This window comes from Biomphalaria glabrata, chromosome 1 (genome assembly GCF_947242115.1).
Source record: "Biomphalaria glabrata chromosome 1, xgBioGlab47.1, whole genome shotgun sequence".
NCBI classification, from domain to species: domain Eukaryota; kingdom Metazoa; phylum Mollusca; class Gastropoda; family Planorbidae; genus Biomphalaria; species Biomphalaria glabrata.
In genome coordinates, this window is record NC_074711.1 from 27,952,194 (window position 1) to 27,969,593 (window position 17,400).

Below are 17,400 nucleotides of genomic sequence, written 5' to 3' on the forward strand. Positions count from 1 at the left end.
TACTAGAGTTACTAGACTTAATTGCAGTGACAAAACTTTCGAAATTGATGTTAACAGCACCAACTATTCAGAACAGTGTGTGTGTGTGCGTGCGTGCGCGAGTGTTCGTGTGTTCACTAAAACTTCAAACAAAAAGAAAAAACAAACAATTGAATATTCGACTATGACGAACGTAATTTTCGTCTAACCAGAAGAGCAGAAAAAAAAATTAAAATCACTCTGTATTTTTACTATTTCTGGACTGCAAGGAAGAATCTCTCCAGAGTTACACAACTTTCTTCTGATGAATTCTTTGTGTAATGTAACGTACAAGCAATGGATGGAAGCCTGGAGGCATGGCGGTAACACTTTTCAAAGCTTACCTCAGTGGTTCTCAACTTGTTTACAGCAATAATGCCTTCTACACTTTGTAAGCACCCCCCCCCCCCTTTCACGCCCCCAAATTATTGCCAAATATTAATTAAAAAAAAAAAAGATCAGAAAGAATAAACATTAACAAGTCTAAAAATGAATATTTCAATTGCATTCTAATTGTAAGGTAACAAAAAGTTATGCCAAAAAAAGGAAAGTTGATAAAGAAATAATAAAAAAAACTTAAGATACTCACGGAGTAAATAATAGTAAAATATCACTATGTAGCTATAATTATGATATTGAAAATATTGTTTTAATTATTAGTATTGTTTGTTCTTTAAAAAAATAAATCAAAAGTCCAGACTTTGAATCCATGATCGCCATCACTGATTGCGAGTAACTCACTACATGAAATGTGAACATAGCATGTCGTGAATTTAATACTTATATATTGAGATAAGAGTATATGTATTAAGTATAAAGTATATGTATTGAGTATAAAGTATATGTATTGAGTTTGAAGTAGGCCTATATATATTGCGTTTCAGGTATATAAATTAAAAGTTTTAAGTTTATGTATTTAGTCTAAAGCAGTGGTTCCCAAACTTTTTTGTCTCGTAGACCCCTTGCCATGTTTTCTGGTTTTCGGTAGACCCCCTGCTTAACTTGCAAATTTTTCTAATTCATACATTAAAAAAAACAACAGATTTCTAAATGTTGTGAGTTGAAGAGTGAAAAAGTAATTTAAAACTACATATTTTTAGTTATAGAGAACTAACGTTTTAATGATAAAATTCAAATTTAAACCAATTCAAATAACAATTAATATGTATTGCTGGAAAAACCAAAAACACACTGGAAATGTTAATTTTTTTTTTTGCAAGTTTATCATCCGTTGCTATGGATATTATGTTTCATATAGGATTTTGTTGTTCTATGAAGTAGTCCTTCGAACATTAAATATCAATTAATACATTTGCCTCAAGTAATAAGTACCATTGTAAAATGTTGCGCAAAGAGCAGTTTCTCGTGTATTTCTTGACGTGTGGCACAAATATTGAATCTGCGGAACTGTTTTCATTAACCTTGGCTGACTACCCACCTAGCAGAAGGACAACAGAACTCAACCTTTGCTGCCTTGCAACTATTGGGCCTACCCAAACGTGGGAAAGGTTTCGTGGGCTACCCTTTGGAAAAATAAGGAGACTGCGACCATTATGCAGTTTATAGCGCAAGCGCTACACCTTATTTGAGTGTTCTTAAGTTTTTCAAATCTTTAACTATTTTTGTAAGGGTGGCATCATCTCAGATGATCCTCCAACGTAATTGGTTTCATATCGTCTTTAAAAAGTCACTTAGGCAACCGCTTGTTTGACAAGGAAAGAATGAATCCTTATTTTAAATAATTATTGCTGTACAGACTATATTTCTTTTTGTTAAACATTATATAATTAGTTACAAGTACACAAAATTAAGCTATTTAAATAAGTATTGAAATTAAATACAATTTTTTGTATGAATATCAGGATAAATATTTAAAGGATTAACTGAGGTGCAAATGATATATTAGTGTATAGTATGACAGAATTACATTAATTAAATGTAAGAATTAAAGTCACGACCAACTTAAATAAAATCTGTTATCGTAGACCCCCGTGGACATCTCATAGACCCCCAATTTATTTTTTCACTTTCGTAGACCCCTTGGAAGTCTTCATAGACCCCTGGGGGTCTATATAGACCACTTTGGGAATCACTGGTCTAAAGTATATCTATAAAATTTAAAGTATATGCATTGAGTTTAAAGTATATGTTTTGAGTTTAAAAATGTTATAAGTTTAGAGTATAAGCATTGATTTAAAGTATATGTATTGAGTTTAAAGTATATGTATTGCGTTTAAGGTATATAAATTAAAAGTATTAAGTATATGTATTCAATTTAAAGTATATGTATATAATAATTAAAATTAGACGTGGCTGTTGTAATCCATTACTACTGCATTGATTCTCAATACTCAAATATTGAATGGCATTAAACAAACATGCCATGAGAAAACTATGTAAAGAAATTTTTTTTCTATTATTTCCAATTCTTAAATTTCGTATTTCTAGGAGATTACATTTGGAATAAAGAGCTCGCACCACTGATCCCTTTTGCCTTTTGTTTGTACTGCAAAACTAACAAGACATCTTGTCTCTCCTGACTACGTGATGTCCAGCTAACCAAAGATGTCGTGTCTCCTGACTGCGTGATGTCCAGCTAACCAAAGATGTCGTCTCTCCTGACTGCGTGATGTCCAGCTAACCAAAGATGTCGTCTCTCCTGACTGCGTGATGTCCAGCTAACCAAAGATGTCGTGTCTCCTGACTGCCACCATTTGTGATGTGCAGCTAAGCAGACATTTCGTCTCTCCTGACTGCGTAATGTCCAGCTAACCAAAGATGTCGTGTCTCCTGACTGCGTGATGTCCAGCTAACCAAAGATGTCGTCTTTCCTGACTGCGTGATGTCCAGCTAACCAAAGATATCGTGTCTCCTGACTGCCACCATTTGTGATGCGCAGCTAAGCAGACATTTCGTCTCTCCTGACTGCGTGATGTCCAGCTAACCAAAGATGTCGTGTCTCCTGACTGCGTGATGTCCAGCTAACCAAAAAATGTCTCTCCTGACTGTGTGATGTCCAGCTAACCAAAGATGTCGTGTCTCCTGACTGCCACCATTTGTGATGTGCAGCTAAGCAGACATCTCTTCTCTCCTGACTGCGTGATGTGCAGCTAACCAAAGATGTCGTGTCTCCTGACTGCCACCATTTGTGATGTGCAGCTAAGCAGATATCTCTTCTCTCCTGACTCAGTTAGATATAAAAGATTTGTTTAGGACGTTTGTGTTATTATAACAACAGAGAACCTTTGGCTCCAAGTCACAATGCAAAATGTTATAGGAGTTTTTTTATTGTCTATTTCCACAAGAACGTTTCCATTTGAATCTCAAACTGACTACAATTTTTAAAAGTATTTGAACACAGTGTCTCATTCTCTGTCTATCTCTGTGTCTTTGTCTCATAATAAAATTCTGCAATCTATTCAAACACGTCATCATATTCATTTCATCTGAATGTCTATCTCAATACAATTATAGCCCCCCCCCCCCCAAACAAAAAATAGCCTATTGCCCGGCGCCCTGCTGCCTGGCATCGCATCGCATCAAATGAAACTATTGCAAAACATTATTAAAATTCATTTAAGCGCTGAAAAAAAGTAAAAAAATTTTAATATGGACAGTTACACATTTCAAATCGATACATTTAAATTCCGCATTTGTATGGTTGTTGTTCAAATGTCCGTATTTCTAATATCGTTGTTCCATTTCCTTATTTTTAATATCGTTGTTCGATTTCCGTATTTCAAATATCGTTGTTCAATTTACGAATTTCAAATATCGTTGTTAAATTTCCGTATTTCAAACATCGTTGTTCCATTTCCGTATTTCAAACATCGTTATTCCATTTCCGTATTTCAAACATCGTTATTCCATTTCCGTATTTCAAACATCGTTGTTCCATTTCCGTATTTCAAACATCGTTGTTCCATTTCCGTATTTCAAATATCGTTATTCCATTTCCGTATTTCAAATATCGTTGTTCCATTTCCGTATTTCAAATATTGTTGTTCCATTTCCATATTTCTAATATCATTGTTCAACCTCAAGTCACATGTCTATGAAAATATGCTTGAAATTCTAAAAGCATTTTGATTAAAAGTACTTACACAATTTTGTTCTTGTAGAGACTTTGAAATCTTATCGCTACTTTCTATATTCTTATCCTTTAAGCTCTAGGTCATTGAACGTAGTGATGTCTCCTCAAATCCTTTCAAATTTCCATTATACTCTCATCAAAGGATCTAGCGAGGGCGATGACATAATAGACTAAGGCATTATTACCCAGACGTACTTAAAAGTATAATGATATCACTTGGGACATTATAAGTTGATATTATCTCTAAACCAGACAGGCAGACTACCCAACAAACAGCCTTAGGGCATCATAAAATGGGTAAAGTTTGGAGCAAACTCACGGTCTAAATAAAAAGCTTTTACTTGATTGCTTTGAGTATGAAAGAGATTGAAGTGTTTCTATTTTTGAAATTGAAATGTTTCTAGCTTTGAAATTTGAAAGAGATTGAAATGTTTTTAGCTTTGAAATATGAAAGAGATTGAAATATTTTTAGCTTTGAAATATGAAAGAGATTGAAATATTTTTAGTTTTGAAATCTGAAAGACATCGAAATGTTTCTATTTTTGAAATTGAAATGCTTCTAGCTTTGAAATCTGAAAGAGATTGAAATGTTTCTAGCTTTGAAATCTGAAAGATTGAAAAGTTTCTATTTTTTAAATTGAAATGTTTCTATTTTTGAAATCTGAAATAGATTGAAATGTTCCTATTTTTGAAATCTGAAAGAGATTATTTGAATTTTATATCTCTCATAGAACGTATTGACCTAATTATAGATGCTGAATTGTAAAACTGTTAGTGCGTGTTCATCTCATCTCTCATCAGGACTCCTCAATGAATAGCGTTTAATGTTATGTAGTCCCAAGATTGCGATTTCACCCCCTCTCCTTTGTTCTATCATAAGACTAATACTTCGGCTTCACGCCACGACGACTGGCCTTCCAATAGAACATAGAACTAGGTTACATAAAATGACTTACATCCAAAAGCGTGCTTTCTTATTTACAGCTATACAGCTACAATCGGTAAACCAATAGATGCCGGAGCATATTTATAAATACCATGAACAAATAAATATCTGCTGTGAAAAGAGATTGCTAAAAACATGTGGCGAAAGTCGGCGATGAGACGAAGAGGTTGATATTGTAATTAACAAATTTGTGGCCAAAAAAAATTACGAATGCCAGATAATCAATCAGTGCATTTCTCATGGTCCGTCTGTTTCTGGTTCTTATGTTTTGTTGTAGTCTGAACTGCATTATTATTTTGTTAAGCTACGAGTTCTAGACGAAGCACTCAATGAGATGCTTGAAAGACTTATCCAACACAGCAGTTGAGTATCCCACAGACTGGCTTTCGTAGAGGCAACATTTCGCTATAGATGCCTAGAGACGGTCCACCCACTTCTGAGAATATTTACTTTGTTTCTTCAATCAACGATAGTAAATACTGATAGAAGCTCGGGGTATAGGAGAAGAGGAAGGCCCCAAAAAGGGTGGATTCATAGAATGAAATCCACGTTACAACACAAAGGACTTATTGCGTGCATATTTCATACGTCTGATAGATCGTATAAACACATCTTCCAGATAGCAGTTAATTTTTAACTGGTTTGGTGCCTGTCGTTTGCAAAAAAAAAGAAATATTTAATATTTAAGAAATATACAACATTAAAATACAATACAAGGAAGTCCCTTAACGACTTAGTTAAAAGTTTTTTTTTCGAGGGAAGGGAGGCAAGGGGTGGGGGTGAGTCGATTGAAACTAACTAGACTAAATGTTTCGATTTAAAGATATGGCTCGCGATCTTCATTGAAACTAACTAGACTAGATGTTTAGATTTAAAGATATGGCTCGCGATCTTTAAAACTGCCAGCAACATGATCACGCCCAGGGTTACTTCTCTTGAAAACTGTTTCATCCCGATACTAAAAAACATAGAAATGTGTATTTTGCATTCTCTCCCTTAGCAGATTTAGTTTTGGGCTCACGTTTCCGAGGGTAACCTGCGCCTCAGGGCAAACAAATATGATGTTGAGGCGTCTGTGTATATAGCCTAGTTTATGTGTATGTGTGTGTGTGTGTGGTGTTGCCATCTCTCGATATCCTTGCTTCCGAATGCGTCTTACGTTCTTTGGTATTGGTTTGTATTCGAATTAAATATTGAGGCTTTTACATCAATTATTTAGTGTTATAAAGTGGTTCTATAAAGTTGAGTATATGTACTACTAAGTAGAGTTTTCTAGGTACCTTACTTAAAGGTCTATAAAAAGTACTTCCGCATGTAATCAAATGAATCGAAGAAGTTATACTTTATGCAGAGTAACATTGATTTTTTTTACTGAACAGGGGAGGTAATATTAGTTTTATTTTGAAACTCTTTGTCTTCATGCTTATGTTTTATGTAGCTTCTCAACATTTTGTGATCATCCAGAGGCGGCCTTAGGCTGACGTAGCAGTGCGCGGGGTTCTGGGGGAGTGCCATGCCTAAGCAGTGCGCGGGGACCTGGGGGAGTGCCATGCCTAAGCAGTGCGCGGGGACCTGGGGGAGTGTCATGCCTAAGCAGTGCGCGGGGACCTGGGGGAGTGTCATGCCTAAGCAGTGCGCGGGGATCTGGGGGAGTGCCATGCCTAAGCAGTGCGCGGGGATCTGGGGGAGTGTCATGCCTAAGCAGTGCGCGGGGATCTGGGGGAGTGTAATGCCTAAGCAGTGCGCGGGGATCTGGGGAAGTGCCATGCCTAAGCAGTGCGCGGGGATCTGGGGAAGTGTCATGCCTAAGCAGTGCGCGGGGATCTGGGGAAGTGCCATGCCTAAGCAGTGCGCGGGGATCTGGGGAAGTGTCATGCCTAAGCAGTGCGCGGGGATCTGGGGGAGTGCCATGCCTAAGCAGTGCGCGGGGATCTGGGGAAGTGTCATGCCTAAGCAGTGCGCGGGGATCTGGGGGAGTGTCATGCCTAAGCAGTGCGCGGGGATCTGGGGGAGTGTCATGCCTAAGCAGTGCGCGGGGATCTGGGGGAGTGTCATGCCTAAGCAGTGCGCGGGGATCTGGGGGAGTGTCATGCCTAAGCAGTGCGCGGGGATCTGGGGGAGTGTCATGCCTAAGCAGTGCGCGGGGATCTGGGGGAGTGTCATGCCTAAGCAGTGCGCGGGGATCTGGGGGAGTGCCATGCCTAAGCAGTGCGCGGGGATCTGGGGGAGTGTCATGCCTAAGCAGTGCGCGGGGATCTGGGGGAGTGCCATGCCTAAGCAGTGCGCGGTTATACGATGGGCTGAAGGGGATAGAAGATTCTCTTCACCACTTCCCCCCCCCCCCTTTTTTTTTTTAAATTAAGGCGAGCGGCTTGGGGAGATAGACCCACTTGCCACACTGTAAAGCCGCCTCTGGATCAACTAAGAGATCTCAAGAAGAGATGGCATGCCTAGAAATTGTTATTTTGACTTGCTAGTTTGCAAGTCACAAAGTAATAAATGATTCAGATATAGTTATACATAAAATTCGCAGGTGAAATACCAATCATTAAAAGTCTTAAAGAAACATTTGATATGTGGAGAACATAAGATTGCATATTGTGTTTGAGACACACATTTAATGTAAGCAATAAAGTTGCAGAAAATAATGAACAGATGGGGGCATACAACAGCTGACATGTAAACAAACGTGCCTACAGAAATACACACGGTGCGATGTGTAGGCAATTTAAGCTCAAACACAAGACTAGCCAGGGAGTAACACATACACGCCACCAGCTAGTGAGTAATACAAACACTCAGCTAATAACACAAACACATACACGCCACCAGCTAGTGAGTAATACAAACACTCAGCTAATAACACAAACACATACACGCCACCAGCTAGTGAGTAATACAAACACTCAGCTAATAACACAAACACATACACGCCACCAGCTAGTGAGTAATACAAACACTCAGCTAATAACACAAACACATACACGCCACCAGCTAGTGAGTAATACAAACACTCAGCTAATAACACAAACACATACACGCCACCAGCTAGTGAGTAATACAAACACTCAGCTAATAACACAAACACATACACGCCACCAGCTAGTGAGTAATACAAACACTCAGCTAATAACACAAACACATACACGCCACCAGCTAGTGAGTAATACAAACACTCAGCTAATAACACAAACACATACACGCCACCAGCTAGTGAGTAATACAAACACTCAGCTAATAACACAAACACATACACGCCACCAGCTAGTGAGTAATACAAACACTCAGCTAATAACACAAACACATACACGACATGCAGTTGTCAAAATTAATGAGAGATGAAATTATGTTCAAAAAACGATTTCTTTTCCTAACCATAGAATACATGATAGAAACTGTTTCTTTTCCTAACCATAGAATACATGATAGAAACTGTTTCTTTTCCTAACCATAGAATACATGATAGAAACTGTTTCTTTTCATAACCATAGAATACATGATAGAAACTGTTTCTTGTCATAACCATAGAATACATGATAGAAACTGTTTCTTTTCCTAACCATAGAATACATGATAGAAACTGTTTCTTTTCATAACCATAGAATACATGATAGAAACTGTTTCTTGTCATAACCATAGAATACATGATAGAAACTGTTTCTTTTCATAACCATAGAATACATGATAGAAACTGTTTCTTGTCATAACCATAGAATACATGATAGAAACTGTTTCTTTTCCTAACCATAGAATACATGATAGAAACTGTTTCTTTTCATAACCATAGAATACATGATAGAAACTGTTTCTTGTCATAACCATAGAATACATGATAGAAACTGTTTCTTTTCATAACCATAGAATACATGATAGAAACTGTTTCTTTTCATAACCATAGAATACATGATAGAAACTGTTTCTTGTCATAACCATAGAATACATGATAGAAACTGTTTCTTTTCATAACCATAGAATACATGATAGAAACTGTTTCTTTTCATAACCATAGAATACATGATAGAAACTGTTTCTTGTCATAACCATAGAATACATGATAGAAACTGTTTCTTGTCATAACCACAGAATACATGATAGAAACTGTTTCTTTTCATAACCATAGAATACATGATAGAAACTGTTTCTTTTCATAACCATAGAATACATGATAGAAACTGTTTCTTTTCATAACCATAGAATACATGATAGAAACTGTTTCTTGTCATAACCATAGAATACATGATAGAAACTGTTTCTTGTCATAACCACAGAATACATGATAGAAACTGTTTCTTTTCATAACCATAGAATACATGATAGAAACTGTTTCTTTTCATAACCATAGAATACATGATAGAAACTGTTTCTTTTCATAACCATAGAATACATGATAGAAACTGTTTCTTTTCATAACCATAGAATACATGATAGAAACTGTTTCTTGTCATAACCACAGAATACATGATAGAAACTGTTTCTTGTCATAACCACAGAATACATGATAGAAACTGTTTCTTGTCATAACCATAGAATACATGATAGAAACTGTTTCTTGTCATAACCACAGAATACATGATAGAAACTGTTTCTTGTCATAACCACAGAATACATGATAGAAACTGTTTCTTGTCATAACCACAGAATACATGATAGAAACTGTTTCTTGTCATAACCATAGAATACATGATAGAAACTGTTTCTTTTCATAACCATAGAATACATGATAGAAACTGTTTCTTGTCATAACCATAGAATACATGATAGAAACTGATTCTTGTCATAACCATAGAATACATGATAGAAACTGTTTCTTGTCATAACCATAGAATACATGATAGAAACTGTTTCTTGTCATAACCATAGAATACATGATAGAAACTGTTTCTTCTCATAACCATAGAATACATGATAGAAACTGTTTCTTTTCATAACCATAGAATACATGATAGAAACTGTTTCTTGTCATAACCACAGAATACATGATAGAAACTGTTTCTTGTCATAACCATAGAATACATGATAGAAACTGTTTCTTGTCATAACCATAGAATACATGATAGAAACTGTTTCTTTTCATAACCATAGAATACATGATAGAATACATGATAGAAACTGTTTCTTGTCATAACCATAGAATACATGATAGAAACTGTTTCTTGTCATAACCATAGAATACATGATAGAAACTGTTTCTTGTCATAACCATAGAATACATGATAGAAACTGTTTCTTGTCATAACCATAGAATACATGATAGAAACTGTTTCTTGTCATAACCATAGAATACATGATAGAAACTGTTTCTTGTCATAACCATAGAATACATGATAGAAACTGTTTCTTGTCATAACCATAGAATACATGATAGAAACTGTTTCTTTTCATAACCATAGAATACATGATAGAAACTGTTTCTTGTCATAACCATAGAATACATGATAGAAACTGTTTCTTGTCATAACCATAGAATACATGATAGAAACTGTTTCTTGTCATAACCATAGAATACATGATAGAAACTGTTTCTTGTCATAACCATAGAATACATGATAGAAACTGTTTCTTGTCATAACCATAGAATACATGATAGAAACTGTTTCTTGTCATAACCATAGAATACATGATAGAAACTGTTTCTTGTCATAACCATAGAATACATGATAGAATACATGATAGAAACTGTTTCTTGTGTACATTTTGATATCCGGCAGGAACAAGTTGAAAAGTTCGTCGGAATATTTTAAAAAATAGATCAACGGATGTACAATAATCTTTGTTAGATCTCCCATTTATCTGGTCTGTTTGTTTTATACACAGTTCAGAAGTTCCTTTAAAAACAAAGCCTTACTGTGAACTAACCCAAACCTGACGTCAGTGGATGGTAGAGTGAAGGGTGCCAACTAGGCACCATCGTGTAGACAGTCTAACCACACTGCCGGGCAACCATCTTACATTTGAATTTTGAAATGACAAAAACACACAAAACAAACAAAAATAAACTGCGCTTTTGTGAAAAAAAAACAAACCAAGGTCACCTTTTAAACTCAATCAAACGTTGTTGTAAAAGAAATGTTAATAATGAATATAAAAAATACCCAGATTTCACCAAAATGTTAATTGACAACACATGCTAGAAGTGAGATGAACCGAGATGTGTATAAAGTCAACAAATACCTGTTTTACTTGTGAGCGGTGGACCTGAACAGAAGGAAATAAAAGAAAGAAGAGAATGAAACAAAAGGTAATAGTGAACTAAAACAGGTGTTTAAGAAAATTTTCCGAGGCGTCACTAGGGTCGCTGGGAAACATAGGCGTCACATCTGGTTTTACCGCTGTTAATCTCCCTAACAACCAGAGTTATTAATTTGTATATGAGCTGCAAGTAATGAGCTTGTAATGAATATGTGGGTACTTGCAGTTACACAGAGGGGAGAGATAGAGAGGTAGAGAGAGCTAGGAAAGGGACGTCCAGAGAAAAGCTGGCTGGACAACGTGAAAGAATGGACCGGTCTCTCTCTTGATAATCTGCTAAGAACAGCTGCTGACCAAAAATAGTGAAGGGATTCGGCTACGTGAACTGCCACAGCACCCCTTCGCCAAAAGTCAAGTGACATATGATGATGACTTATTACACCTATTTATTACATCATAGTTATGGATCAAAGTTTCTGATCTTATTTTCAGCTAGTTTAAATACAAGTATTGATAAAGATCTTGTCTACTTCTGTCACCTAGCTCAAAATGAAAAGAGAAGTGCCTCCTGACTGCGTGATGTTCCATTGTGTAGAATTGTAGACATTAATTTCAAGTGACATTCGGAGAACCTAAAAACTCATATATACTAATGTAAACTGCCTTTATATCTAAAAGCTTATTGTATCAGGGATTGTCATCTTCAGGTTTTTTTTAAAATCTAGACACCTTAACCTAGACAACACAGTCCACCCTAACGACGCCTCGGGGACAAGAATATAGTTATGCTATATACAAAACAGGATGTTTCGAAGTGAACAAATATGATAGTTTTGTATCTGACAGTGTGTTAATGAATGCATTCAGGTTTTATTTAATTAAATAAACAAATACAGGAAGAAAACATGCCCACTACACTTTGAGGTAGAGTCACACAAAAAGCGACAAATCTTTGTCGGCGCTACTAAATTCCTGTCGCTCTGAAAGTAACACGTGTTTGTGTTTAACTAGATACAAATGTATGTCCACAGACAGTGGCGTCACTAGGTGGGTGCGGGAGAGCGGTCTGCACCGGGTGACACCCGTTATGGGGTGCGGTCCTCACCGGGTGACACCTACCCTAGTGACGCCATTGTCCACAGATACTAATTGAACACCGAAATAAAATAATTGAGTAGAAGATATATCTAGTGAAGTGCTATTATAATTAGATGTATTGAAGTTCATGGATTCTCTTGTATCTTTTGGAAACAAATGATTGCGTGTGACAACGTGTGAGCACAAAGTCTGACTCAACTCACCGACGACATTTAGAGTCACGTGGCGAACGTGTCCTGCTCGTGACGTCAATTGACACTCGTACACACCTGAATCCTCTGGGGTCACGTGATGTAAAATGAGATTCCAAGTGGTCACATCTTTAGATTTCCTGAGTAGAAACAAAGTCGAGTCTAAATGTTATTTCAGTCTAAACTGCCTTACAGAGTTCATGGAACTAGAAACAAAGTCGTTGATAAACTTCAATAGTGGTTTATGATTGGTCCAGACATTTCATGTATCCCATGATTCTTAATATTTGTAGAACCGCTGTTCTATACTCGCAGAATATAAATAAATACATATACATTTATATTAGATATGTAAATAAAAATAAACTTGATTACGACATTCATGACTACAATTATATTTCATCACATTTGTTTGTTAGAAAGCTGTTAAAAATAATTTAAAATATGACATCTGTCAACAAAATCCTTGGATTGCCAAATACCGACACCAATAAACTCTAATAAAAGCCGAAAATAAAAATTTATTTTGATAAATACATTCATACATTTTGTAGTTCTAACTGTTCTATGATATAAACATTTAATTTTCAGTTACTTCCCCCCCCCCCTTTTTTTTTAAAGAACATTTAAATTAGGGAAACATCAATCTAGAACTTCAAACTTTTGTAAGTTCTGACTTTTCTCGAATTCGATTCAAGGACCTACGGAACAGAACGTCAGCTCAATGTCAAAGTCAGGAGCGCAGTATACGGCGGTGGAAGTGTCCAGACCCTAACGAAAGCTCAACACTATTTCACCTAAACTCAAGAGATTTTCTTTTTTTTCTTTCAGTGGGGGCAAGAATGGTGGTGAGCGAGGTTCGCTCAGCTAGGGGCCACAACTCTCAATTATTCATTTTTTCTCCTTTCCTCACTTCAGCTCGATGTCTCATTAATGCGAAACTTAAAACTTATTACATTGTGTTTCTCTTACTTGGAATGTTCCATTGAGACATTATTGTCCATCGACCAGGTCATGGTACCGATAGTCAGAACTTTATCACCCTCCACACGCCGCCATACAACCTGGAGAGCGGGGAAAAAAAAAGAATTTTAATAACTAAATATATTCCACACTTTTTTACATCAAGAAGTAGAACAGTAATAGGAACAATTTCCGACTCCATCAACAGTGTAATGTTCAGATTTTAGAAGTGTAGTGTTCAGATTTTAGAAGTGTAGTGTTCAGATTTTAGAAGTGTAGTGTTGAGATACTAGAAGTGTAATGTTCAGATTTTAGAAGTGCAGTGTTCAGATTTTTGAAGTGTAGTATTCAGATACTAGAAATCAACATGTCAAAAAAGTCTGTGTTATATATTTTTTTTATTTTGTCAGTTAATTCTGTCAACCTAAACGAATCAATTCACATTAGACTCAATGAACATAGGCGTGTAAATATAGTTTTCTTGAAAGCCACAATTGACCTCTTTTCCTGCTGCCGACAAGAATAATTTCTGGTTCCGTCAATGTATCAGCCATGCCATCTATCAAATAGAATGGCTGGGGGGGGGCATTAAAAAATCTGTTATTTTGACTTCACTTCGTTTCTGATAACTCCTCACAACCCCCCCCCTTTTCCAATCCAATATATAAATACTTACATTAGCTTTTTCTTTTATTAACATAGCTTTTGGGAAATGCAACTTATTAAAATATTTTATTGATTTTTTTTTCGTTTAATTAATAGAAAAAGGTCCTAATTTTGCATAAAATAGTTTAAACCACAGACCTATATATATATTATCTAGACTGGAAAGCGGAAACAAATTCTTTTCCGCGATTGATCAAATCACAGACCTATATATATATATATATATATTGTTATGTATTAATCCCAGTACTATATATTCACGCAAATCCATGAAATAAAGTCATTTCCTGTAAGTTTCCATTGAAAATCCAAAATCAAAATAATTCACGTCTATTGATTTTTAATCATCTTATGTACATTTAAATAGATTGATTACCTAGATCATTTTAGATTATGTATCTAAAAATTGCAAAATAATAATGAAATGAACATAGAATATCAGTGAATCAGAAGATGGCGTGGCGTTGGACTAGAGCCAGTCTGTTGATAGAGGCGATACAAGAAACGGGACTTCTGCTCAGAATAATGCACAAACTTATGTTTAGAACGCCACCACTTGTGGTGTTAGGGGAAACTTTCTAGTCTCAAGAACGACAACTGTTTAAGAGTTATTTCCTTTTAACGAAATAAAAATACCTTAAGGATAAAGTCTTGAAGAGAGAATAGGAAGGGGAGGGGGAGACAAGAGGAGAGAGAAAAAAAAACTACAACTAGTGAACATCTTAGTTCAGTTTTCTCTTAGTGAACATCTTAGTTCGGTTTCCCCTTCTCAAGGGAAATAATGGAAAGCTTTTTCTGGAAACAATAAGATTTTCTAGCTACCGGGCAGATACTGAGCACGTCAGTTATAAACGGTGAAAACTCTTTTAGAGTCATTTGATTTTGAGTCATACACTGTTAGGTTAGAGTCATACAGAGAGAGAGAGATAGAGTTTGGAATAGACTTCAGACAAGTTTATGTTGTTTGCTTTGTACTTGAGAATTGAGAAATATATTAACTTTTTGTATATCAAGAGCTCAGTTATAAATCTATAGCACAGGGTTCAGTGTTCTCTTAAAACCCCTGGCAAGTATCACATCAGTTTCTACGTGAAGAATCTTTCATTGGTCGACATAACAATGGTCATCATTTTATTTATAAAGAGCTGTTAACAAACAAAATGTAGGCTCAAGACAATAGAAAACTTCTAAGTTTGAAGCCAGTGAGATGGCGTAAGTGTTTTTAGCAAAAGGTAGATGTGCTACAGACTTACTGGTACCATGAGATATTTTGTTTCTCTGGTTCTCAGGTGGACACATTGGATCTGGTTTAGGGTGGTGCATTGTTGTTTTTTTTTATTGGCAGTTTATCAGCTTCCTGCCAGAGAGCGTTTTAGATTAATTAATATCTTATTATTATATAAAGAGGATTTCTTAACTCGGAGAGTTAGAGAGCGAGAAAGTGAGAGAAGGAAGGAGACAGAGAAAGTGAGAGAAAGAAGGAGACAGAGAAAGTGAGAGAAGGAAGGTGACAGAGAAAGTGAGAGAAAGAAGGAGACAGAGAAAGTGAGAGAAAGAAGGAGACAGAGAAAGTGAGAGAAGGAAGGTGACAGAGAAAGTGAGAGAAAGAAGGAGACAGAGAAAGTGAGAGAAAGAAGGAGACAGAGAAAGTGAGAGAAAGAAGGAGACAGAGAAAGTGAGAGAAAGAAGGAGACAGAGAAAGTGAGAGAAAGAAGGTGACAGAGAAAGTGAGAGAAAGAAGGAGACAGAGAAAGTGAGAGAAGGAAGGTGACAGAGAAAGTGAGAGAAAGAAGGAGACAGAGAAAGTGAGAGAAAGAAGGAGACAGAGAAAGTGAGAGAAAGAAGGAGACAGAGAAAGTGAGAGAAGGAAGGTGACAGAGAAAGTGAGAGAAGGATGGTGACAGAGAAAGTGAGAGAAGGAAGGAGACAGAGAAAGTGAGAGAAGGAAGGAGACAGAGAAAGTGAGAGAAAGAAGGAGACAGAGAAAGTGAGAGAAGGAAGGAGACAGAGAAAGTGAGAGAAGGAAGGAGACAGAGAAAGTGAGAGAAAGAAGGAGACAGAGAAAGTGAGAGAAGGAAGGAGACAGAGAAAGTGAGAGAAGGAAGGAGACAGAGAAAGTGAGAGAAAGAAGGAGACAGAGAAAGTGAGAGAAGGAAGGAGACAGAGAAAGTGAGAGAAGGAAGGAGACAGAGAAAGTGAGAGAAGGAAGGAGACAGAGAAAGTGAGAGAAGGAAGGAGTCAGAGAAAGTGAGAGAAGGAAGGAGACACAGAAAGTGAGAGAAAGAAGGAGACAGAGAAGGTGAGAGAAGGATGGTGACAGAGAAAGTGAGAGAAGGAAGGTGACAGAGAAAGTGAGAGAAAGAAGGAGACAGAGAAAGTGAGAGAAGGAAGGAGACAGAGAAAGTGAGAGAAAGAAGGAGACAGAGAAAGTGAGAGAAAGAAGGAGACAGAGAAAGTGAGAGAAAGAAGGAGACAGAGAAAGTGAGAGAAAGAATGAGACAGAGAAAGTGAGAGAAGGAAGGTGACAGAGAAAGTGAGAGAAAGAAGGAGACAGAGAAAGTGAGAGAAAGAAGGAGACAGAGAAGGTAGTATAAGTAGTCCTTCTATAGTTAGCGTTCTGGTATTTGGTTTCCTAAAGCGATCCAACACTTTGAACTATTCCTTCTGTTTCCTATCTCAGCTTTCCGTTGCCTGGCAACATGAAGACACATTCATTTCCTCTTAGTTTACCAAAGCGGCATTTAGTGTCCATGATTTTAATTGCCGTCACCTTGTAAGACTTTAATGATGAAGGTAACTCAAGCACACCTGTCATGAAGGAACATAGACACCTGCTAGCTAGAACATAGACCTTAACGTTTGACACCCCTAGCAGAAGTGTGAACTAATCTCAAGATGAACATCACACTTCTAGTTTTTGTTAGACAAGAGAGAAAAAAACATTGAAATATAACAAAACGTTGAAGAGGAATTATCTCCCCTGAACGAATTACAAAAACGACAACAAATACACAACACGCTATTATTTAATGTCCGGAGATTTCTTCAAAGAACGAACTTTATCAGGACATGATTTCTCCAAAGAACGAACATGACAAGACATGATTTCTCCAAAGAACGAACATTGTCAGGACATGATTTCTCCAAAGAACGAACATTGCCAGGACATGATTTCTCCAAAGAACGAACATTGTCAGGACAAGATTTCTTAAAAGAACGAACATGACAAAACAAGA

The 17,400-nt window shown here is 36.6% G+C and overlaps 1 protein-coding gene across 10 annotated transcripts in view; it reads right to left on the minus strand.

Annotated features, from left to right (window-relative positions):
- The window catches only part of LOC106070382 (zwei Ig domain protein zig-8-like), a 261,583-nt gene that overhangs the window by 33,818 nt on the left and 210,365 nt on the right, over positions 1-17,400 (minus strand). For 9 of the 10 annotated variants that reach the window (XM_056031088.1, XM_056031096.1, XM_056031080.1 and 6 more), the window contains 3 exons: positions 13,508-13,599; positions 12,548-12,675; positions 11,229-11,252 (listed from right to left, as the gene is read on the minus strand). In XM_056031088.1, the coding sequence (XP_055887063.1) occupies positions 11,229-11,252; positions 12,548-12,675; positions 13,508-13,599 (244 nt within the window). The remainder of the gene's footprint in view (positions 1-11,228; positions 11,253-12,547; positions 12,676-13,507; positions 13,600-17,400) is intronic. The other variant, XM_056031109.1, reaches the window with a different exon arrangement.